The sequence below is a fragment of the Peromyscus eremicus genome, chromosome 6, assembly GCF_949786415.1.
Source record: "Peromyscus eremicus chromosome 6, PerEre_H2_v1, whole genome shotgun sequence".
NCBI lineage: Eukaryota > Metazoa > Chordata > Mammalia > Rodentia > Cricetidae > Peromyscus > Peromyscus eremicus.
The window spans coordinates 116,631,768-116,657,836 of record NC_081421.1 but is presented as its reverse complement, the minus strand read 5'-3'; the positions used below and the strand labels follow the sequence as shown (position 1 = coordinate 116,657,836).

The window sequence follows — 26,069 nt, the reverse complement described above, 5'->3', positions numbered from 1 at the left end:
TTTTCATTATGTCTCTAGTGCAACATTAAAATGTTAAAATTTTAATGCTTTTATAAAGTCGTTTTATACATAACTGAATTAATGTTGACATGGATAAATAGTACACAAAATGAATATTATACCACAAAAATCCCCATACTTGCCCATCAGTAGACTACAAAGTGTACAGCCTAATTTAGTGTCTTTTCAAGCTACATATATTCATTTTTAAAAAGTTTGAGCATGGGTTCTAGAACTGCAGTCCATAAAGCCACAGATCCTGACCCCACGTGGCTTTGCTGAGACTGACAGGCCTTTGGAAGGCACGGCATATCACTAGATTCCTCCACACTCCTTGGATGACAATAAAACCATCACTGCTTGATCACATACCCCCTTGGCACACACTTAACTTTCTTCATGTCTAGACTTTCTTGGACTTGTACCTTAACACTGAAAGGCAGAGAAAGCTTCTCAATGAATATGAGCATCATAAAATGGCTGTCTCTAAGAGCCAGGCACTGCACTGTCAGCTACGCTGGAGGCCTCTCTCTTGTTCTGTCTTCTTTTAAGGGGAGACTCTAAGACCAGTGACGTCAGATGTGTAATGATGATCTCAACTCTCAGAGAGGGACACTGGGTCATCCACGGGCACTGAGAGACTGGAGCTCACTTTCCAGTGCAGGTACAAGCCACACTGTAAGGCAAAAGGGGGCCTAGAGAACCCACGCGAGAGCTACAGCAGCTGAGACGAAGCAATGATCCGGCAGCTCCCTCACCAAATCAGTTATTTTTTAAAATGCTAATGTAAGCAGCAAAGCCACTAAATATTTTTAAAAATAGAAACAGGTTTTGCTAAGTCATAGTTGTGAGTTAGTTCAGAATACTAGCCTCTGAACATACTGCTGCGTGATCACAAATTATCCACACTGTCTCTGACTCAGCCACGTACTCTGTTTTCCTCTATGAGCACAGAGAAACCCAATGGTTACTTATTGCAGCAGCAGAATAAAGATGCTGGAGGGTCATCTTCTAATCTGTATTTTCCAGAGCTGGGGAGGTCTTTGCAGTCTGCGATAAACTTTCGAAGCTCTGTTTCTGGAAAGCCATTTTGCTGGTAGTGCTACATGGAAGAAGGAAAACGTCCTTGTTAATAGGGCCCCCTCCAACAGCTGTATTCCAAACCCATAATGGAGCATTTGGCAAAGGGATGATCTCTCTGGGGGTAGTTTGGCACTCCCAGGCATTTCTAGGAGAGGTCACCTCTGGAGTCGCTCTTAGGCTAGGTGGAGTGAAATGGGCCTGGGACTCAGCATCAAACCTGTGCTTGCTCGTCCCGGTCACCTACAGAGGCGTGTGAACCTTGTCTGTACCCCTCTCCTGGGAAATACGTAGCCAGCTTTGTCCTAAGTCCTACAGTGTCCACCACCGGTCTGCCCTCAAGCCTGCCCATTTCCCAGACGTGTGAAGAAAGCTCCTTAGGTGGAGCCTGGTTCAGGCAGCCGGAATCCCAATCATTCTAGATTAATGGAGCCTGGCTGGGATCTGAGCTGTGAGCATGTCTCATCTTCCACAGATGATCTCACAAAGCTGTGCCTTTCTCAAATGTCTATTGTGTACACCCAGTACCTACTAACCACTATTAGACTAACAAAAGATTGTAAAATGTACTTAAGAGTTGGGAACGTGAAGTTCAATGGCACAGGGTTTGCCTGACATGTGCCGGGCCCTGGGTTTGATCCTTAGAACAACTAACAATAATTTTTTTTTTAAAAAAAAGGAAAAAATAATTCTCTTTCATTTTTTTGACATGAATACTGAGAAACAAGAAATTTAACATTCTAGAAATTCCATTTTTCCTTTACTTTCTTCTATTCCCCAGTTGTTAAAATTAAGTTGCATCTCTCTCCACCGACGTCCTCCCTCTTAGCACTAAGCTGCCTTGCCACGACACACGTTCTAGAACAGGGTGCCCCCACTGTCAACGAACCTACCTTAATTGTTTCATACGTGTCTGTGATCAGCGCAATGAAAAGGCTGAGAATCATGTATATGAAGAGGCTGATGAAGGAGTAGAGGTAGATTCGGCTGAACAGCCACACCAGGTAACTTTTCTGCTGCATTTTTGCAAACGTGGAAAACATATCGTCTCCATTTATCAGAGAGAAAAGGCACTCGGAGACCCTGTTCAGAGAACGGAACTGGGGAAAGGGGACAAGAAAAGTTTGGTTTCTTGTTCTTTCGTGCGGAGACTTTTGTTCATGACATCATCCTGACAATAGTCAGACCTGCTATCCCAGGTGACACTTTCCCAACAACCACCCCCAGGTAGCCACAGCGCTTGCTTGGCTGCATACGCCGTGTCCCAGCCCTGCTGCTTCGTCCAGAGTCAAGCAGCTCTTTCTTGACCCTCCTCTGTGCTGCAGCAGCCTGAACAAGAGCAGGAAGGACAGTTCTGCTCTCTCGGAGACTTTCAGAGTCATGCTGTCCCTTCCCTGACCCGACCCGACCCGACCCTCCCCTTCCTTCCCCTCCCCTCCCCTCCCCTCCCCTTCCCTTCCCTTTCCCCTTTCACAGAAAGAAACCCTTGAAATGGTTTTAATGCTTCTGCAGAGACATCCAGGTTCCAGACTCCCATGGTCCTTATTTTGAAGCTCATCCAAACTCAAGATAATGTCTACGATTCAAGATGGCGGTCCTCACACTTTTCAAATATCCCTACAGGTTTTTTCCCTATAGTTGTATGGGTGTATATCAGTGAACTCAAACGGACTAAGCAACTTCACTGGCTGTACATAATTATCTATGTATTCCAAATAGGATTTCAGGCAATGGAGCAGATCAATGATTCTAGAAAGGTGTTCACATTTGACTGGTTTACAGTGATGCACTCACTATTAGATCTGTTTGTGGATGTAGATGTATGACTTTCTGCATTTTAAGGCTGAATTGCATGATCAAAGGAGTTCATTTAAGAAGGATAAACACTGTTGGCAGTTGATGGCTGTTGGTTCCAGGGAGTCAGTGTGTGGTCCTTAGTAGGGTGACCATACCACTGTGGATGATTCCATACCCATGTGTACGTGGGCTGCACTAATTGAACCCATCGGGTTATTTTTTTTTTAAAAAAAAAGGGACATAAAGTTAGAATCTGGAAGGAACTGGAGAAGTAGGGGATGAATATGATCAAATATTCTGTGTATATGTGCGAAAGTCTCAAAGAATAAATAAAAGTATGAATATTTTTAAAAAGGATAAAATAGCAAATTAGGTATGTTGACACACACCTGCCATCCCAGCACTTGGGAGATAGAGGAGGTTCAGGACTTCAAGGACCTTGACTATTTATGTGAGTTCAAGGCCAACCTGAACACAAACAAAAATAGAAATGAATAAAAAGTAGTAATCACAAAAATAGAAGCCATTGGCCTTGTCATTTGAGGTTAATAATGTCAGGAAAAACGTTGGCTGTCAGTACCTTGTCGTGGTAAGGGCCCAGGACAATCCATCCACAAAAGCAGTAGCCTAGATAGATCATAGCGGCACAGCAACAGAACCTGATGACGTTGGGCAGCGCTGCCTGCAGGGTCAGAATAAGGAGCTGTGGAAGCAAGAGGGGGCATTAGAATCCCTCTGCCCTTTACTCAAAGCAGTGGAATCATTCTGATGGTTTCTGTAGGATTGCTTACATTGTACTTTGCAAAGAAACCCAGGTATCGGATGACGCCGAGCCACACGAGCATGGTTGAAGTCCCAAGAAATATGCTACAGAGATCGTAGCTTGTGAGACTCTAGATAGAATGGGAAAGATTGGTCAAATAGCAGTATGTCAGTTTGGCAAGAAATATTAAGTAGCTGAGCACCAGGAGCTGTTCTAGGTGTGAAGGACAAAGCAATTGACAAATAGTTTTTACCCTCATGAAGCTTACACTCTAGTGGAATGTGTGGAACATAAAACAACATTAGATGAATGCAGTCTTCGGCACATTCATTGATGGTAAGTACTGAGGAGAAAGATCAGTCAGAGGGAGAAAAAGGAGTATGAGTTTGCAGTTTGAAATAGGATGAGCAGGAAAACTCTCAATGAAAGGTGACATGGAAGCAAAGATCCGAAAGACATGGGGAAGAAAGTTAAGCAAAAATCTAGAAGAAACTTCAGACACAGAACAGCAAATACAAAGGACCTGAGGCACCAAGGAACCTGGCAGGAAGTGAGCAGCAGACGGAGTGTGGAGACCCGGGGGTCACGGGTGGGTAGTATAACACCTCATGGGTACTTAAGGTCGTGGTTTTTGTCAGAAGGGGTCAGGGAGACTTGAGAGCCTTGAACAAGAGTGACATAATCAAATGCTGGCTGTGTGTCTAACAGCCTACTGATGCAGGGATGAGAGGCGTCCTGGAGAAGTGTGACTGAGAGTCGGTGATGACTTGGTCCAGGCTGGAATTACAAAGGCGATGGGGTCATTTTCAAAGGTAGACCATGTAGGTTCCCTCTGGGATTCAGCACAGGAGAGAGGGGATTCATAAAAGAGAGAAACGTCAGTGAACATGTGGTTTGGGGCGTGAACACACAGAGTTGCTGTTAATGGACACTGGAAAGGCGGTGGGAGAAGTAGATTTGGATTGGGGAGGATGGAGGAGTTCTGAGTTGGGTATGTTAAATCTGAGAAGATAGGTGGATAGTCAAGAGAAGACACAGGGTCAACACTTGGATATTCAGGATGCATCACAGAAGCGTCCTAGATGGAGATGCAGATTTGGCAAACATTGGCAATTAAATACCAAAATATCTATCTGGGTCAAGACGATAACATCAAGCAGGATGTCTCAAAGTGTCTCACATTAGGGATTGGCCAAGTGAGAAGGGACCAGCAAGGAAAGCTTTGAAAGCCAGTCAGGATCGGGAGGAAGCCTGGATAAGTGTCCTTCAGCTAAAAGGCAACCCAACACAAACCAGATCAGCAGTGAAAAGCTACTGCAATGATCCGTGAGATATCTGCAGAAAGGAATTTCAATGGGGAAGTGAGGCAGGCAGCCAGACTGGAAGACATCCTAGAAAAACAGGGGTCAGGGGAGCAGAATCATCACAAGGTGAATTGGTATTTTGAGATCTTTCATTCCATGAAGTGGAGCAGAGACGTGGGGAAACAGCTGGGTAGAGGAACTGGGGTTTTAATTTTACCAAAGAAGCAAAAACCGTATGGGGAAGTTACGGAAGACAAAGAACTGCCAGAGAGGAGAAAGAGTAGCTGAAGCTATGTTCTCCGCGGAGAACCTGGGGTCAGCTCCTGAGAGGCAAGCGAAGGAGCTAGCCTTGGACAGCAGCCGGAATCACTCAGAGCATGAGAATATACGGACACTGGGGACCATGAGGCAGGGCAGGGGGGCTGTGGAAGGGGTGTCTCTTTCAGTTATGAAACAGGAAGTGAGGTGGGGGTGAAAGGGTGTGCTAGAGGTTTCAGAGGAGAGGAAGATGGTCGAGAAAATGAAGAAAATGTTGGACACTATTGAAGGCTCACCAAAGGAAAGGATAGCTGAGGTTGGTAAAAACAAAGAATTGTGCTATGTGTGGTATGTGCCTGTAATCCCAGAATCTGGCAGGTGGAGGCAGGAAGATCAGAGTTCAAGGCCAGTCCCAGCTACATGGTGAGTTCCATGATAACCTGAGCTGCATGAGCTCCTATCTCAAAAGTAATAAAATAAATATTTACTACAATCCACCATCTTCTTTTTTGTTCCCTAAAGCTAAACTACTCAAATGGCAGCCATGTATGACCCATGGTGAGTGACATTTTTACCCCCCACCCCCAACCCCCAACCCTTCCCACCCCCCCACCCCCCCACCCCACCCCCCGTTCTTCTCAAACATATGTCTATTTCTTCCCCACATGCCCTTGCAGGTGAGTTTGACTGGCTTCACTTTAGAGGGTGTGAACAGGAATGAAACCTGCTACTCCTGAGCCTAGGCCACATGACACGGGAGAGCTGCCCCCAGCTGGGGTTTTCACTTCCCACGGGCTGTAGCCAGTTCATGAGGCAACCCTGTGTCGATCATGAAGTCAGGACGAGCTCTTAACTTCTGACAAAGAACAAATGAAGAGACTTCAGGTCCCTGAATGACTGCACGGAGCTGAACAACCTGCCAATGTAGAGCCCCACCCTAACTGTCTCAGGAAAGAGAACAAGCTGCCCTTTGACCCTGCCCCTGTGTTGTGAGTCTGCCTACGTTTATAACCAGCTTCCTAGATGATGTGCAGTTAATTACAGCAAGAAAGTATAAAGTTGAGCAAGATTCATTTGAACATTGTTAATATTTTTATTTTTGTTTGGGGAGAAAGATTAACCCTAGACTAATCTTATTTCAAGAGAATAATACCAATAGAAAAAGCAAGAACATAAGCATATTTGTGAGAGGAAATAAAGGTAAAAATACACAGGGTCGTGCCTTGACCTCACTTTCCCCTGCCCCCATACTCCTGAATACCTAACTTTAACAATTCCTTTGAAAACTTTTAGTGTAATTTCCTTGGTGTATATATGACTTTTGGTGTATGTGGCCTGGAGTGTTTGAACTCTCTTGGTCTAGCACAGAGCATTTTCTGGCCACATATGATTCTGACCTATTAGTTTACAGATTATGAATTTTAAAACTCTGATCAAGAGACTTCTAGTTAAGAAAACTGTTACTGTCAACTGAATGTAAATTGCAGAAGAAAGCATTTGCTTTGAATTTCTTCATAGTTTGGAAAAATACATTTTACCACTGTGGTAACACGATTGGGAAGAACAGTTTTTACCTTGGCTTGGATTTCCATTTTCAGAATTGATCCAACGATGGTCAGTATGTCACTGATGATAATCATAATGTACCATCCATTAATGAACTCCATTTGATCAGAGGTGGAAACTTCCTTCTTATAGTGGAGAAGGAAGAAATTGACAAACTCCTTTGGGGAAGAGGAGAGACAGTGTGAGCTTCCCTGCGGCTGAGCATGTGGGCAGCATCTCGGGGAGCAGCGCCCTACCTGCTGCAGCTGAATGCCTCTAATCACAGAGCGGGCACAGAGCACCAGTGAGGACAAGCAGGTCAGGATGACGAAGGCGTCAAAGATCATCATATAGTGGGTGTTCTTCTGAACTGGAAGACACAGAGCCGTGAGTGAGGCATCAATATGATGATGTCGGCTTCTTTTTACAGTAATTTACATAATCCAAGCATTTCAGAATCACAACCAGAAAAAGAACTTGGGAGCATTCTTCCCATTGGTATTTAAAGAGAGCTGAGGGTCCTGGTTATCCTTTGCTTTACATCTAGTATCCACTTAATGAGTGAGTACACACCGTGTTTGTTCTTCTGAGTCTGGGCTACCTCACTCAGGATGATATTTTCTAGTTCCATCAATTTGCCTGCAAATTTCATGATGTCATTGCTTTTTACAACTAAGTAATACTCCATTGTGTATATGTACCACATTTTCTTTATCCATTCCTCAGTTGAGGGGCATCTGGTTGTTTCCAGGTTCTGGCTATTACAAATAATGGTGCTATGAACATAATTGAGTAAGTGTCCTTGTGGCATGATTGAACATGCCCTGGGTATGAGGGAGGCCAATAATGGGGATGAGGGGGCAATGGAAGGGAGGGGATAGGGATGAGAACATGAGGGAACAGGATGGTTGAGCTGGGGGAGGGATGGAATGGGAGAGCCATTAAATAGATATCTTAATATAGGGAGACATTATGGGGTAAGGGAGAAACTTGGTGCTAGGAAAATTCCCAGGAATCCATAAGGATGACCCCAGATTAGACTACTTGCAATAGTGGAGAGGGTGCCTGAACTGGCCTACCCTGGTAATCACATTGATGAATATCCTAACTGTCATCATAAAGCCTTCATCCAGTAACTGATAGAAGCAGATGCAGAGATCCATAACCAAGCACCAGGCCGAGCTCCAGAAGTTCAGTCAAAGAGAGGGAAAAGGGATTCTATGAGCAAGGGGGGGGGGTCAAGATCATGATGGGGAAATCTACAGAGACAACTGAACCAAACTCATAGGAACTTGTGAACTTTAGACCGACAGTCGTAGAACCTGCATGCGACCGGATGAGACCCTCTGCATATGGGAGACAGTTGTGTAGCTGAGTCTGTTTGAGGGGCCCCTGGCAGTGTGATCAGGATCTATCCCAGGTGCTTGAGCCGGCTTTCTGGATCCCCATTGCCTATGTTGGGATGCCTTGCTCACCCTTGAGGCATGGGAGAGGGGCTGGGTCCTGCCTCAGCTGAATGTACCAGGCTTTGCTGTCCCCCTCCATGAGAGAACTTACCCTTTTGGAGGAGGGGATGAGGGGTGAGTGTGGGAAATCTGTGGTTGGTATGTAAAATGAATAAAAAAATTTTTAAATAAAAAAAGCAAAAAAAACCAATTGTATAGAAATAGTTGAGTAGTTGAGTTACAGTTGCAGTTTCAGAAAAATAAACTATGCTTTCTTTTTGTCTGAAGGGGGAAAAAGAAAAGAAAAAGCACTCCAAATCAAAGATCTTTAATTATTGGTTTGTGGTCTTTGTGCTGAATAGGTTCTCCTTGCCGGGTGTGATGGTGCATGCCTATAATCCCAGCACTTGGGAGCAAGAAGCAGAATGGATTACCAGGAGGTCTAGGCTAGCTTGGATTATATACTAAGTCTGAGGTCAACCTGGACTACATATAGTGAAAATCTTTCAAGAAAAAAGTCAATCTATCAATAAGCCTTCCTAAATTGCTCGATAATGTACTTAGCATTGAGCACCCCTATGTAGCTGGCACTTTTCTAGGTACTAGAACACAGTGGTAAACAAGACAGACAAGGCTCCTGACCTAATGCGAGCATCTAAGACAGCGAGCCGAGCCAGGGAATAAGCAGGCGCACCAACAATACACAGAGTGGAGTGATACAAGAGAAGTTAAGTCACAACCACGTCCTCGCCCGACTCGGTTCCAGGTGCTCTGTGTGTGTAGCAGCCTCACAACAGCCCCAGTGAGGCTGTCAGGGTTTCCCCTGCTTGGCATGTGAGAAAACTGAAGCACAAGGAGGTCACATGATTATCCCAGGGTACACAGTGTGACCAACTTGTCATTCAATCCTTCACAGCCTGCTTCTGGCGCCTACCACTCTGCATCAGGTTTTTGGTTTTTAGCTTTTTTTCTTTTTTAAGCGTCACTAGGGGACATCCTCAGCCCTTGCCATAAACCACTGAACCAGAAGTGCAGTGTCACTAAGCCTTCCAGACAAGACTAGTGTTTCAGAGTCATCCCTCCATGCTGTTAAAGGCAGCCAAGAAAGAGGCCTCACCAAAGCTTTAATTGAGCCTTGGGTGACGAGAAATGACCAGCTTCTGCAAGGCTTGGTGGCACAAACCTAAGGTTCCAGAACTTAGAGGCCAAGGCAGGAAGATTGTGAGTTTGAGGGCAGCCTGGGCTACGTAGAGAGACCCTGTTTACACAATGGAAGAAGAAGAGGAGGGGAAGGAGGAGGAAAAAGAGGAGAAGGAGAAAAGGAGGAGAAAAGGAGAGAGGAAGAAAAGGAAGAAAAAAGGAAGGGAAGAAGAGAGAAAATGGAGGGGAGGAGAAGGGAGAAGAGGAGAGAGGGAGGATAGCCTTTGTTCGGCCATATGGAGATGCTGGAGAATCAAAAGTGCAAAGCCATGGCCCACATGATAGTGCCACTGAAGAGGGCCGAGGCGGCAGCCACGGTACCCATGGAGCCTTTCTCTACCAGTCAGGCTGCTGTCAGCTGACACAATGATGAAACAGTTTCAGAGAAAGCTGTAGTAAAGCAAACCACTGATGTTTGCCAGGTGGCTTCTCATGGCTTCCCGAATGTCTAACTCTGAATTAGAAAGACTTAAAAACCAAGAAACAGACATTTGAGAGGCGGCCTCTGTGCCGGGCACTTAGTAGGCTCCCATTTTCCCTATGTGGGATGCTGCTCACCGATGGCAAAACAGGCTTGCACTCCACATAGACAAATAAGAAGCGATGAAGCTTGTGATTTGAGAGCCTCCCACACTCAAAGCTGCCTCTTGGTGCAAATAACAGCAGCAGGAACGCTTCACTCTACACACTCATCGTGATCACCTCGGGGCTCGACAAACCAGTCAGAAACAAACCCTGCAACACTGATTGCCTACCCTCCTGTGGGTCTGATGAATAACACTTACACATCTACCAACTGAGGAACGTGTCTTAGCAGCTGTCCAAGACATTTCCTCTTCTCAGTAGACTCCCAAAAGTCTCATGTAATCATTCAGTGCGGTGCAGCCTTCCATCCGGGCTACTTAAGAGGGCCTAGAAATCACTCGGAAATCCTTTCCTGGCAGAATTTTCCAGTTCCTGACAGGACTCATTCTGACCTGAGTTTTTGTTCATATTTTAGGACAGACATTTTCATATTTTACTTCACTTTATAAGCCAGATAGAAGACAACTACGATGTGTCTTAGCCTCAAGGTCAAACCCCACCTGACTTCTCCCTCGCTTAAGACCTCGGCTCACGCCGGGTGGTGGTGGTGCACGCCTTTAATCCCAGCATTCGGGAGGCAGAGCCAGGTGGATCTCTGTGAGTTCGAGGCCAGCCTGGGCTACCAAGTGAGTTCCAGGAAAGGCGCAAAGCTACACAGAGAAACCCTGTCTCGAAAAAACCAAAAAAAAAAAAAAAAAAAGACCTCGGCTCACTACACATCACTTCTGAACCTTGGCTTCCTCATCTGTAAACATAAGGATTCTGCTGCTCATTGAGCTATTTAAAAATATTAGCATGAGGAAAATAGGTGTGTGTAGGCTTTTCGTGCAGAACTGTGGTAGTTAGTAAGGAGGAGGCAGGTGAGGACTTGTGGGAAAGTGTGTTCTGTCTGAAACATCAGACATCTATGATGCACTGACTTGCTTACAAAATATCAAGAGACTTGGAACTAGCTCGGTCTTTTACTTAGTGGTCCTTGGGTCTTGCAGGCAGTAATTTAACGTTTAATTATTTAATTGCCATCCTGCAAATGGGTGGAGCTTATTACTTACTTGATCCAGATACGTGCCAGTCTTTGCATTCTCTGATAGAAATGTCATTATCTAAACTTATTTTGATTCTTCCACTGTGAGCCTTGTTGTCAAATGTTATCTGTAAAGACAAGAAAAAGGGTCCAGTGTGCACAACTAAGTGGTTTTTTTTTTGTTTTTTGTTTTTTTTTTTTTTTGGTTTTTTTTTTTTTTTTTTTTTTTTTTTTTTTTTTTTTTTTTTTTTTTTGGTTTTTCGAGACAGGGTTTCTCTGTGCAGCTTTGCGCCTTTCCTGGAACTCACTTGGTAGCCCAGGCTGGCCTCAAACTCACAGAGATCCGCCTGGCTCTGCCTCCCGAGTGCTGGGATTAAAGGCGTGCGCAACCACCGCCCGGCTACAACTAAGTTTTGGAGTCAAGCTAGCTCTCTGAATCCATCAGGAAGTAGTTCATTGAAGGACACAGAAAATGCTGGCCCTCATCTCTGATCAGATGGTAACTGTTAATCTTTGGAGTACCACTTTATTTCTCTATGAGTTGATAATATTGAATTGGATCTGGTATAGAGAGATTTCAGTGTCTAAAACCCCATTTTTTTCTAGGATGCATTCCAGCCCTGGACACCCCAGCAAACAAGAGTGCCTTCCCCTCCTTCTGATTCTAGATACTTGATTTGGCAGGAGTTCGGACAGGTTAGCTCTGCCCCACCTTCCAGCAGGATCTTAACTCTGGATGGCTTTTTGGTGTTTGGGAAATTATGCTAACACAGAAGCGCATCATTTCTGTCTTTAGACACCGCAGACAGAGAGTTTTTTTTATTTCATTCTGGGCCTAGATTTCTCCATCACCATGGTATCACATGTATTACAAAGGGCTCAGGGATAGTGTGGCTAGCATGTCTTGCTTCTGCGATAACCAGGTGAAAAGGCTGGGTGAAAGTAGCACAGAGCTTCAGCACAATGCCTTCTGCAGTCCCCCGGGTCTGCTTCTAATCTCCTTGCTTTCTCCATGCAGAGAAAAGGAAGGAAAGGTAAGAAAATCACCTACATCTTCTTCCCTTTCCCACCAAAGGATGGGAAGCATCCAGTTAAAAGTCCTTCGTGTATTGCTCAGTCCTAAATAACTCTCTCACCTCACTCCACCACCATGCTCAGGGAACATCACAGAAGAGGAGGCAGAAAGACTGTGAGAGCCAAAAGATGGGGAGGATGGCTGTGGCATGGTCTTATGGACGTATTATGCCATTGCACTCGGGAGCGCACAGCAGCTGTGGGCACCTGCACAAGACTAAGACACTCCCCTTACAGCAGAGATGGAGGACAGACCTCAGAGACTCCACCCCCAGCTGAGGAGCTCTGCTGATGGCTACTGGAAGAGGAGGAGTCATTACGTTTGGGTGTGTGGCTTCTAACAAGCTGTCCGTGCTCTGGGGAATGGCCTTATACCCACGCATACCCAGGCAACACTAACTGGGCTAAGCGGGAGGGGTGTAGAGCAGGCTCTGGAAGAGGGGGACAGTGCTGGTGAACACGATCAAAAGACATTGTATTCTCTACAAAACTCTCAAAGAACTTTTAAAATGCTCAGAAGGCTCTGCCATTTAAATGAATTTTATTGAAGTTTCTCCACATAGGGAAGTCAGACATGGCCCAAGTGACTAAAACATCGCACAATGGTGTAGTTGCAAAACCTTCTACTATAGCAAAAACTAAATCCCATTTACAACAGTTTGGAAAGAATTGCTCATACATCTCTGAAGTTGCTTGCATCAGAAGACCAGAACATACATTGCTAAGATGTGAGATATTGAGTAACTTCAAAGAGTCTAGTCACCTTGTGTCTCCTCCAGACAGAGAGTCAGCTTCTTTCCCTATACCACCGAGGCCACTGCTGTTGGCTGCCCTCCCCACAGTGGCTGAAGAACACAAGGAGATGTCAGTGTCATTTGATGGGACGAAAAGTCCTTGCCAATGAGAAAGTATTCTTTTTCCACAAGAAGAGCCTCAAGGACTGCTAGGGACACAGTAGATAACTTGAGTTACATCTCAGTAAGCCTCATTAGATGCTGAATTTCCCCAAGAGGAAAGGATGCTGGCTAGGATTTTAAAAGAGTATCACAGAAAAAAAAAAGGGTTGTAATATTTGAAGATGTAAGCACTTACTACCGAAGTGTGAGGGCTGGTGTTCAGATGCCCAGAACCTATGGGCAAGCCAGGCAGACATGGCGGCTGCCTCTAACACTTGAGGAACTAAGACAAGGGATCTGCTAGGCAAGTGGGTTAGCCAGAATAGCCAAAACTGGTGAACTCTGGGTTCAGTGACAGAATCCATTGACCTGCCTCAATAGGTGAAGGATCAAGCAATCAAAGAAACCCCTTAATGTTAACTGTGGGACTTTACACACATGTACACACACATATATATGCACCCATATATGCATGTTCCCACACACATGTGTGAACACACATACAGGTGCACATATACTACATACGCGCATACATACACCATGTGCCACACACATGTGAACACATACACATACCACACACACATACACACACACACAAAAGAATTCAGATGTTCACATGCCTAATAAAGAACCTCAAACAGCATCATGTGAGACTTCTGAATGCAGATGAACTATTTTTTCTGTTATAAATCTGACTTAGCACATGCAGGCAAAAGTTAAAGACTATTTCAATGAATTTGAGGCTTAGGTATCAAAATCAAGCCATTGGAAAGGACCCAGATTTCACAAGCATTTTTTAATTCATTCAACAAATATTAGCCTCACCTACTGTGCGTTGTTTGAGGGGAAAGACATTAATAAAATGACTATAAGCTTCAAGGAGCGTCCAGTATAACAGAGATGATGTCAAACACCTAGAAACTTCTAGAATAAAGAGTAAGATGTCAACCACATAAAATATAAAAAGGTGAGAAGAGGAAAAGGCCATGAAAGCTAGAACAAGAGAACACAATAAATCAGCGCACTTCTTGGGAGATTATAGACTGTGTTTACAACTGAAGAATCACAAAATGTCAAGCAAGAAGGTGTCAAGACTGCAAGAACTGTGAAAACATCATTTCTCAAACTCAAGATAGAGAAGACTTGATGGTATCTCAAAATCTTTAAAATCAGGTAACACTGCTGGTTAATACCAGGATCAACATGTATAGTATGGTTCAAAATTCTCTTCAAGTTTGGATGCTTTTTCATGTTAAACTTCTCCGTATATTATTATATTATATGATGGAATGTTATTTCACCCCTACTCCTGAAAACTCCATTTTTCACAACCATTTAATCAAGCTTCGTGAATATAAGCTACTGCAAAGGCTGTACAAATGAGGCAATATAGTTTCAAACAGAACAAAGGTTTCAGGTTCTGACCTATGTGGGGCCATACAGAATGTGTTATCGACGCATCTTCTTTTTAAAAAATCACACTTATCCATATATATCATATGTATATATGGATATATAGGTATAAGTGTAGTGTGTTCTTGTGTGTTTGAGCACACAGTGCACATGTAGAGGTCAGAAGACAACTTGCAGGTTAGTTATCTCCTCCCATCATGTGGATTTGGAGGACTGAACCCAGGTCATCAGCTTGGCCACAGCATCCTTCCCTATTGAGCATCTTAGCACTCACATTTGTCTTTTGAAATAATAAACCCTCTTGAGAGCATCCGTGCTAAGGGAACTAAGCAGCGCCATCTGCAACTGGAACACATACAATACAGGAAGGGGACGGAAGAAGAGAGACAGAACAGAGCACTCAGAACCACACAGCGGAGTTATGAGCAGTAACCCCAGGCTGCAAACATCCACAGAGAGCAAGTTCAACAAAGACCCCTTGGCAACAGTGGAAAGCAGTCTCTCTCTCTCTCTCTCTCTCTCTCTCTCTCTCTCTCTCTCTCTCTCTCTCTCTCTCTCTCTCTCACACACACACACACACACACACACACACACACACACACACACTCTCCTGATCCTTCAGTATTTCGTCATCTGCTGTACACCAGGCCCCACACTGGAGACAGCAGCAGACAAGGTAAGTCCCTTCCTTACAGAACATGCACTGAGGGGCAGCAGACAAGCACCAAGTAAGCAGTGTGCAGAGCAGAGCTAGCAGGAGCAACGTCCCAGGCACATTCAGGGCGGAACGTCCTTTCTGACCATGCCTTCCTTAGCACCAGTATGTGAACCTGAGCCACACACCGAGATAAAACAACCTTTTTCTAGACAGGAGCCCCATTCAGCACAGCCCACACTTACAGTCAGAGTAAAGTCGTAACAGTCAGGAAGTTCCTGGTGGCGAACTGTCTGCAGATTGATAGCTTTCAGCTTAAACTGAAGTTCCACCGTCAGGAGTCTGGAAAGCAGAGGACACTTGAGATAAGCGGACACACACAGGCTGGGCTGTGCATCCCTCCAGAGGACACTTGAGATGAGGGGACACACACAGGCTGGGCTGTGCACCCCTCCAGAGGACACTTGAGATGAGGGGACACACACAGGCCGGGCTGTGCATCCTCCAGAGGACACTTGAGATGAGGGGACACACACAGGCTGGGCTGTGTGTCCCTCCAGAGGATACTTGAGATGAGGGGACACACACAGGCTGGGCTGTGCATCACTCCAGAGGACACTTGAGATGAGAGGACACACACAGGCCGGGCTGTGTGTCACTCCAGAGGACACTTGAGATGAAGGGACACACACAGGCCGGGCTGTGCATCCCTCCAGAGGACACTTGAGATGAGGGGACACACACAGGCCAGGCTGTGCATCCCTCCAGAGGACACTTGAGATGAGGGGACACACACAAGCCAGGCTGTGCACCCCTCCAGAGGACACTTGAGATGAGGGGACACATAGGCCGGGCTATGGCTCCACTTTCCTCACCTGTGGAAGTCCAGGGTCAGGTTAAGTTTATTTTCTCCAAGTGTTCTGATGTCAAAAGGTTCATCTGGCTCTATAAGGAAACATTCTGCCACAGAAAGGAACAAAACCATAAATAAAATGCATTCTCAAAGGATAATCAGTAAGAGCAATTATTCATGTTATTACTTTTTACATCAAGACTGTAGAGTTCAGTATTAATGCCACTTGTTCTGGCATCCTGTTTTTAAGACGTAAGACATTTTTGGAGTGGTCAAATATTTAGACAGACTCAAACTCTGTCTCAGAATGTCATCATTCTCCCTGTTTCTATTTCCTCTGTGCTTTATCTGCTTGTTTTTCTGTGGAATTCATGAGTTGTATAACAAAGGTTCACAATAGAAGCTGACACATAGCCGGGCGGTGGTGGCGCACGCCTTTAATCCCAGCACTCGGGAGGCAGAGCCAGGCGGATCTCTGTGAGTTCAAGGCCAGACTAGGCTACAGAGTGAGTTCCAGGAAAGGCTCCAAAGCTACATAGAGAAAAACAGTCTTAGAAGAAGAAGAAGAAGAAGAAGAAGAAGAAGAAGAAGAAGAAGAAGAAGAAGAAGCTGACACATAAGAACCGTAGAGTTCTTCCTGTGCCATGAGAGCACTGACTATCACTGTTTTCAGAGCTGCAGTTATCACGGGGCTTAGAACAAATCAGGGAGTTAAAAAACATGTTCAAGGTTATAGGAGATCATCACCTGTTTCAATTTCTGGATCAATGTCAAAGGTGTCATTCCCGGGGCAGATGGTTCCTCGCTTGTAGAAGTGCTGACAGATGGCCATAGCCGACTGCTGCGTCCCCTTGTTCTCGTAAGCATGGTTGCCAACAGAGATGTTGCGAAGTTGCAAGTACTTCATCCAAAAAAGAGAGACGGAAATGGAACACCAACCAGGACAAAGGGGTGCCATGTCTTGAGAGGGTAGGTTCCCGCCTGCCCTCAGTGTGCAGACATTCAGGAAACACACAGTGGGACGCTGCATCTGAGCAAGAGGCTCTGAGGAAGAGCAGCAGAGATCAAAGGGACAGCTGAGTCCCAGGAAAGCCCCATGGAGGCCTTGACTACTCAGATGCTTGGTACAATCTACCCAGGAATTCTCCAAGCCAACAGCCTTCTGACCGCAGGCTCTCCCTACACTCCTGACCCAGAATCTTCTTTCTCACTTAGATGAGCATCCCAGGTCATTCTCTGACAGGTAAAGTAAAATCAAAGCCAAGCAGTGCACTACAGAAGTAAAGCAATTCTACATGGCTCACTTGTGGTCCTCCCCCGTTATTGGAACACATACAACAAGGATTCTGAACCCATTAGCAAACATTTTTGTGTCTCTCTGATACTTCCTTCTTCGTGGAGTAATTTCATCAAATGCTGTGATGTTGCGCACGGATTAAGGTTTAGGTATGTGTGGACATGGACAGAGTATGTGTCTCCCTGTTGCATGAGCAGTATAATAAGAGTTGTGATTTCTGGTGGATTATTTAAAAGCAATGCAGAGTGGTCCGCTGAGTGGGGGAATAAGAGAAAACAGCCAGATGCAGGAATTAACATGCTGTGCTTGAGCTGTTAGACCAAGCAGTTCCAACATAACGGGGCTGGAGGGACTATGAGGACCTTCTGCCCCTCTGTATCCCTTCCAGCGAGAGCTGAGCATGTGGACATCTTGATCTTAGCCTTTCATGCCTCTAGCACTGTGAGAGAGAATCTGCTTTCACTTATTATCCTGACAGACACTTTTCTATAGCAGCAGAAAAAAACGTGACAGCTAAGTTAAGGACTCTCCATGGAATTAACATGGAGATCTAACAAGCTGTGTGGCTTCAGTGCCAGACACAGGGTTTTGAAGACGGAGTTTAGTCCTGGTGATAAAGGTAAAGAAATTTTATAAAGCATTTCCAAGCCTTTAGCCAGGCATAGTGATTCCTTTTCAGAGGTGGAGGCAGGAGGACCAAAAGTTCAATGCCAGCCTCTGCTACAAAGTTTGAAGTCACCTTGGGTTACATAAGGCCCTGTTTCAAAACAACAAAATGTAATGGACTATTTACTTCTTGTCTCTACATAACACCTAAGAAACATATACATTTGGTACAGTGCTTTGCAGATACTTAATATATTTAAAAGTGAAGTCTAGGGCTGAGAGATGGCTCAGTGTGCAAAGCACTTACCACCTCATCATGAGTTCAAATCTCCGAGACCCATGGGAAACCAGATGCAATAGCATGCATTTGTGATCCCAATTTTCCTATGGTGAAGTGAGGAGCAGAGACAAGGAAATCCCCCAAGAAGCTTGCAAGCCAGATAGCTTAGTATTTGCAACGACGAACAAGACTCTGATCTCAAACAAGGTAGATGTTGAGGACTACAACCAAAGCTGTCCTCTGACGTTCACACAAATGCCACGTCATGTCCTACACATATCACACACACACACACACACACACACACACACACACACTTTAAAAAATTAAAAAATCTCTAAACTTAACTTCACCGCTAAGCTATTTGCTATTTTCCCTCCAGAAATTGTAGGGCATGATTCTGTTTAACAACTTCATGTAGTTTTTGTCTCTAAGTTTCCTATTCCCACTGCTAACTAAGAGCCTGGGCACTGTAAAGATGAATCTCACCCCAGCAGCTCGTGATCTCTGTTTGAACAGGTTGTCCCTAGAAAATGAAGAGTCACAATTGTTGGGGAACAATGCTTGAAGAAGGGATTTAATGATTTTGAAATGTGATCTGTAACTACCCAGCACTTGGGAGACAGAGACAGGCAGATCTTGAGGCCAGCCAGGTCTATAAAGCAAGTTCCAGGACAGCTAAGGCTGTTGTACAGAGAACCCCTGTCTCAAAAAACAAACAAACAAACAAAAATATACTGACCTCAAACACTTTTTAACTAACCCTTCAAAAGAAGTGACTTTGAACCTTGAGAAAGTACTAATTATAGCAAGAATAATCCAGAATGAAAATTTGACTCTGGAGGATGAAAAACAAGTTTCCTTTCTGTCCGGCAGTTAGCATCACGGGGCAATCACCAGACATGACATGAAAGCCTCACTTGTACATGAGTTTGAAGGCCTCGCTTGTTACACAAACTTCCAAATTAAAATCTCATTATTGGTTATAGGTCTCCAAAAGTATAAGCTGTGAAGACTTAATGACTACTTACATCCAGGGTTATGTTAGTAATTTCGAGTACTGAAGCTCTCGCGTTAAGTCCTATCCCTGATTCTTTCAATCAAGTCATTGAAATTCAACCTTCTGCTGGTTGAAAACAAAAGCTTTTATTCTACTTGTATAAAAGTTTGTTGGTAATATTTTTCAATCAATTTTTAAATAAGTATTTTACTTTTAGAGGTGTGTGTGTGTGTGTGTGTGTGTGTGTGTGTGTGTGTGTGTGTGCCCTGTGTTGGAGGAGGGAGTACCTGCAGAGGCCAGAAAGACAATGGATTCCCTAAAGCTGGAGTCACAGGCAGTTGTGGGCTGCCTGATGTGGTGCTGGGAAGCAAACGCCAGGTCCGCTGGAAGAGCAGCAAGTGCTCTTAACTGCTGAGCCATCTCTCCAGCCCTTAAACTACATTTGAATTGTTTATTCATAAGTCTCCAAGCAGAACTGTACACTGGAGTGTGGGGTTCTATATAATCTGTCCCTAGCATTTCTCCAGTCTGTTTTTTCTCCCAGATAAAGGATGTACACCACTGTCCGGGTATCTCGTTATTAGAACACTAGCCTTGTTTGTGCAAGGCCCTGAGTTCAACCCTAATACCTAAAACAAACAAACAAAATCCACAGCAAATGCACACAGTTGGTTTACCTGGCCCACCGCAAAGATGATTTGGTCGTACACATCGTTTTGAGTGTACACTGCGTATGTATCATCCATCCGGTCCATGTATCCTTTCAGAAAGAGGTGTTTGAAGGCTATGGTGTTCTCTTCCTTGAAAGCTACTACCATCTGGTTACTCAGTCCAAACAGGACCAGCTTTAAAAAAAGAAAGAAAGAAACAGCGTGAGGATGAAAAAGCTGAACAGAAAAGAGATGGAGGCATGTGGTTCAGGGGCTTGGCTGGCAAGAATTTACAAGGGGGTTGGCAGGATATCCAGAAGGCAATCCAGCACTCCTGTAGGGACAAGGGAGGTGGAGATGGGAGAGTATCTGAGAGCTCACGGGCCAGGTAGTCTGGTGTGCACAGTGGAAAACAACAGACCTGGATGGAGAACTGACACTCAGCTTTGTCCTCTGGTCTCCACATGCATGCCGTGGCACGTATGCACTCACATTCACATGCTGAAATGTGCGTGCGCATACACTGCATACACACACACAATGCATATGTATATAGAGAGAGAGACAGAGACACGCAGAGAGACACATGGGGAGGGGGAGGGGGAAGAGGAAGAGAAGGAATGTTCACACTTACTAGATAACAAACTAAGAAAGTCTAAGCCCTATGAACAGACTAAAGTCTTAGACCTCATTACCCAAGTTGTCCCAATAAGACCCAAAATCGAAACTATATTCTCTAAATTAGAGTATATTAAAATAATATTTCATTAATATTCAGGCAGAATTTTCCATGAAATCCAACTGTTCAGGTTTGAAAAAAGTTGTTTCACTGTGCAGCCATCAATCAGACTTGCCTCACTCCACGTTTCTATTTTATCCCTCCCAAACCACTTCAGTATCCCTCCCTCCCTCCCTCCTCCCCTCTCTCCTTTATGCTCTCTCTCTCTCTCTCTCTCTCTCTCTCCCTCATTCTCAGTATCTCTCCTCTCTCTCTCATTCATCCCATTCCCCTCTCTCCGCCCCTCCCTCAGATACTCTGGTTCAGACCCACAGATGAGGCAAGGTGTACTTGGGAATAACACTGAGCATCTGTGTGTGAGCGCCATTGCAGAAACTCTCCCCACAGGTATCAGCTGCACAGCATGGTCCCTAATACAGCAGTTTTGCAGGTGAGCTTGTAAAAGTTCAGAGGAATTAAATAATTTTAAAGTCACATGACTAGGAAGTGTGTAGTCAAAATTACAATCCATGTCTGAAAGATTAAATCCAAGCTCCATTTATCCCATCATTCCAGGAAATGTATTCCTAGGATCTGGTGTGAAAGAATGCATTTGTCTCTCCCCCTTTGACATCTGACCTGCATCCACAGGCCTTCATCCTCTACCTAACTTGACTTTCATTTCTGAAAAGTTTCTTTAAGCTAAATATGACAGCTTGGTACTCTAGGGACATGAAATCTATCAACACTGGTCCAAGGATCTCCCAAGCATTCCCAAAGATACTCTTACAAATACATTCAAACATCCAGGTGCATTCCAGAATTCACCATGAGCTAGGTGCTGGACAGCAAGGACACAACCTGTCCTGGCCCTCAAAAGAACCTAAAATACAAGACTTCCCTAGGAGACCTAGGCCGGGGCTGGACCTTCAGCTTTGATGCCAGGGAAGGACTCTGTAAAGAAGGTGCCGTCTCCTCTGAATTGTCTTAGCAGCCTACACTCTGACCACTTACCTCTCAGGAGAACCCACAGACTGCACGGCTGTATTAACATCTTCTCTGTAATCTGTAACACTGTTAGAGGCCAGGTGAAGGCGAGGTCTTTCTGTCTCTATCCCTCTCTGTCTCTCTGTCTCTCTTCCTCCTCTCCTTCTTTCCCTCCCTCCTTCCCTTCCTTCCAAGTTCTAGCCAAATCTTAAATAAACCCATTTCCTCCCCCTTTTCTGTAAAGTGCCAAGCAGTGAGCCTGGGTTCTGGAACACGATGACAGACAGAGGCTGCAGTGGTTGGGAGACCTTCTGTACTCCAGAGAATGAGACAGATGATGAGGGAAATGGGACCTTGGGGCGGGAGTTCTTAGAGATGCAGACATCTTCCTTCTGCTGCTGAAAAGCAAAACCTCCCAGTTCTAGAGACATCCATTTTCATTTTCCCAGTGACAAAGCAGCCTGTGTACAATGTGTTTGAGTGCTCAGATCCAGACAGAGAAGAGATCAGATCCAGGCTGAGAAGAGATTATAGTTAAGAGTAAGAGATATGGATCACTGGGTGTGGAGACTCACACCTTTAGTCTCAGCTCTTGGGAGGCAGAGGCAGGTGGATCTTCATGAGTTCAAGGCCAACCTGGTATGCAAAGAGAGTTCCAGGAGAGCCAGGGTCACACAGAGTAAAACCAAGACAGAGAGAGAGAGAGTCAGGTATGGGGGCTGGAGAGATGGCTCAGTGATTAAACATTTGCTGCTCCTGCAAAGGACTGGAGTTCCAGTCCTCACACGATGCCCTATAATCCTAGTCCCAGGAGAACTGGCACCCTATTCTGGCTTCTAGGGGCACTGTCACACACATGGCAAACAGAGAGAGAGAGAGAGAGAGAGAGAGAGAGAGAGAGAGAGAGAGAGAGAGAGAGAGAGAGAGAGGAGAATTTAAATGTAGTTTTTCTTTAAAAGATTCTAAGGTGGGGAGAAGGGAGGGAAAGATATCGCCAATGTTAGGTATGGAGGCTCCTGCCTGGATTCCAGCACTCAGGAGGCTAAGATCACGGGATTGCACTGACTTTGAGGCCAGTCTAGCCTCCATAGTGAGTTCCAAACTAGCCTGAATAGTACACTGAGACCCCATTTCAAAACAAACAAACAAAAAACATATTTACCAAACACCTTTGTGTGTTTCATACCAAAAGGCTTAAACCACTGACTAAGATTCCTCTTGGCCACACTAGTAACTACTAGGGATTCTCTAAAAAGATGAGGGAGTAATTATGAACGTAACTCTTGGAGTGTGCAAATCTAAGACTGTGCATCCTTCTTCTCTGCTATAGTTTCCTGTGTCACACAGGGAACACTGCACACTAAGCCTCACCACTGTCTGAGAGACAGACATGCACAGCTCAGGTCCAGTTTGTTTTAAGACTTGAGCGTGAGTGTGTGTGTGTGTGTGTGTGTGTACGTATGTATGTATATATGTATATAAAGCTTGGCACACAGCCATCACCAAAATGTACCTATTATTATCCAAGTAAATAGCATTCCTATCCAACTGGTACAGGCTCCCCCATATAAATGACACAAATAAGCCTTTCAGTGCTGTGACATATTTCATTATCACCTGGAAATAAAATTTCAAGTGCAACTTGCCAAGTATTATACTGAGAACTGAGCGTGTTTCCATGGTGATACATTGAAGAGGAAGCGCATCTGCCTCTGGAGTCTCCATGCAGCCGCTTATGAACCACGAGGCCTCTTAAACACTGTAAACATCAGTACCTTTCTGTAACGTGAGAGAGGCTGGGATTTCTCCAATTAGAGGATGGTTAGAATGGCATGAAACCATGCACTGGGACAGAGTGGTCACCCAAGTCTAGGGTTAGAAATCTAAACAAGAATTCCACCAACTTCGAATGATTCTAGAAACTGCCTTGGTTTACTAATCACAAGTGCTTATTTTAACAAGCAATTAAAGTTAGCAATCTTAACATTTAAAAAAACTCTCCTTCAATAACAGATGTTCACCAAGATCAGAAAATAAAAATACTAACCTAAACTTGGCCTTCATGTTTGTCCTTCTGCTTTTAACAAGAGATACTTCCCCTCACCAGCAGGAGAGTCCTTTTTCTGACATTTGTTTCTTTTGTTTGTGTGTGCACACATGAGTGGATGTCAGAGGATGATTGACAGGAGTCAGTTCTCAACTTCTAACACGTTGGTTCTAGGAATCAAATCCAGGTTGTCCGTTTGGCGGTGAGCACCTCTACCAGGGAAGCCATCTTGCCAGCTCCCAAGGTCCATTTTTATAATAAACCACAACAGTTTAGGCAACTGTCACAAAACATGATTCCTCAAAAAAATTTAAAAGAAGCTATGGAAAATAGATTGAAATGTTCCCTTCTCACAAAAATGAAGGCACTGATTTTACAGGCTGATACAAGCTCCCATCTGCCGACTCCATATTCTTCCACTACACGGCTCTCATGATCTGGGCCTGTAAGAATCCAAGAGATTGCCTACAGCAAAAATCCATGCAGTTTCTAGAGAAAGGAATGCCCAGAATATTAGGAATAAATGAAAAACCTCATGTTGGGAGTCAGCTAGTACCTGTGGAAGATTTATATCCCTCTCAAGAAATGTCTTCATTAGGATCCAAATGTTAAAAATGTTTATTCCTGAAAACTATTATGGCAGTAAAATTATAATATGAAAAATGAAAATAAGCTGGATGCCTTGATGCATGCCTTGAATACCAGCGCTGGGAAGCCAGAGACAGGTGGATGTTCATGAGTTCAAGGCCAGTCTGGTCTCCATAGGGAGTTCCAGACCAGTTAGAGCTAAATAGTTAGAGCCTGTCTCAAAAATTTTTTAAAGAGAAACTCAACACACACAGGGGAGGAGGGAGAGAGAGAGAGAGAAACAAAAAAAATAAAAAGCCAAAGTCTTTCAGAAATGTTAAAGAGAGAAGAGTTTACAGTTGCTGTGGTGGTTTGAATAGGAATGGTCCCCATAGACTCATGTGTTTGAATGCTTGGCCCACAGGGAGTGGCACTATTAGGAGGTGTGGAGGAGGTGTGGCTTGTGGGAGGAAGTGTGTCACTCTGGGGTAGCCTTTGAGGTCTCATGCTCAAGCTAAGCCCAGTGTGGCACACAGTCTCCTTCTGTTGCTTATGGATCAAGATGTAGGACTCTCAGCTCCTTCTCCAGCACCATGTCTGCTTGAACGCCCCCATGTTTCCCATCATGAAGATAATGGTCTGAAACTGTAAGTCAGCCCCAGTTAAATGTTTTTCTTTATAAGAGTTGCTGTGGTCATGGTGTCCCTTCACAGCAATAAAACCCTAACTTAGACAGTTGTGTTTTTTCTTATGTTTTTGATGTCTTTAGGCACGCAGGTAAAAGTTGTCTCATGAACAAGGCCCTCCTTCTCTGGTGCGCAAAGAGGTTTGTACCTAACTTGTGTTGGGAGATGCTTACCTGAACAGTCACCATTGCGATTTTCAGAATTTGTATGGCGAGTTTCCATGGCTTCCTACCCCGAGCCCAAAACTTCTCACAAGGATTCATAAAAAAGAATTTGAGTTTCCGCCTCATCTGGTCTTCTAAGAGAAGCTCTTCACGGGGGGACGAGCTCTGGTGAAAAGTGCAGTGACTTTCATCCTGGTGAGGGCTGCAGCTGCTTCCAGCCACCTCAGGGTCTGCCATCTCTAGTGAGGGAACCAAACATTTCCACTCAGTGGGGAAAGGCACAAGCCCACGTCAAAGGATCCCTGTCAGTCAGACAGAACAGAAAGACGAAGTGGGGGCAGGGGAGGGGGAGCAGGGGACATGAAAAAGGAATGGGGGGGCTCCTCGCCAGCTGGGAATCAAAAGTTCTAGAACGATGAACCTTTGCTTAAGGCCTTCCTCCCTTTCCAACAGTAAACCCGCAGTTTTCTAGAACTCTCACTAGGAAACCCCCTTAACGGGAAAAGGACATATTAAAACCCCCTTGCACGACCCTGGTGGCTCTTGGGTTCTACTTTATTAGATTATAATTCCACCCCAGATATCTCTGGAGCCACCTGCCATCCTACTTACCAAAAAATGAAACAGGAAGTTTCCCAGCAACGCTTTGAGGTGTGACTTGAAAGCCACCACGGTGGTACATGAGGCTGACACTAGGACGCTTGTGACCCTCTCTCGAGAAGGCCACACCCATGCATGAGGATACCTTACTCTTCCTTCTGGATCACCTCTCTTTCTCTCTTCACCCTCATGCTTAAAAAGTGTATTAAATGTCACTAATAAACTCCCACTCTGCCTGTTAACTAGTCCTGAAATTCTTTTCCGTGTCAAAGCCGAGGATCCAGTTTTCCCCGAATGGAAGTACCTGAAAGATGAAGGGTACCCAAGCCTGCTGCAGATGGCAGTGGTGGAGCTGGGGTAGTATGTCCAAGAAAGCTCGCATGGCTGCCCCAGGGTCCATAGAGCTGTCCTGTACTTAGGTGAGGACTGATTATATCCCTGATCACTGATCTTAGGTGAGCATTGATTGTAACAGGATATCAGTCTCCAACTGGTTTCAACTACTTACGTGAATTCTCGCCTAGTTGAAAGTTAACAGCTCCAAGGTCTGCTCCTATTAGGAAAAGATTTCATGT

The 26,069-nt window shown here is 44.8% G+C and overlaps 1 protein-coding gene and 1 long non-coding RNA gene across 2 annotated transcripts; one reads left to right on the top strand and one right to left on the bottom strand.

Moving 5' to 3' along the window:
- Mcoln3 (mucolipin TRP cation channel 3) lies at positions 1-25,131 on the bottom strand. Its single transcript, XM_059266395.1, has 12 exons — positions 24,904-25,131; positions 19,753-19,920; positions 16,640-16,793; positions 15,915-15,999; positions 15,285-15,381; positions 11,030-11,129; positions 7,005-7,117; positions 6,777-6,926; positions 3,669-3,770; positions 3,458-3,580; positions 1,974-2,180; positions 1-1,102 (listed from the first exon to the last, which is right to left on the bottom strand). The coding sequence occupies exons 1-12, from the start codon at positions 25,129-25,131 to the stop codon at positions 968-970; spliced, it is 1,662 nt and encodes a 553-aa protein (XP_059122378.1). The 3' UTR covers positions 1-967.
- LOC131913642 (uncharacterized) lies at positions 1,975-6,281 on the top strand. The gene is made up of 2 exons (XR_009379944.1): positions 1,975-2,084; positions 5,880-6,281. It is a non-coding gene; the product is annotated as an uncharacterized LOC131913642 (long non-coding RNA).
- Positions 25,132-26,069: the final 938 nt, after the last annotated feature.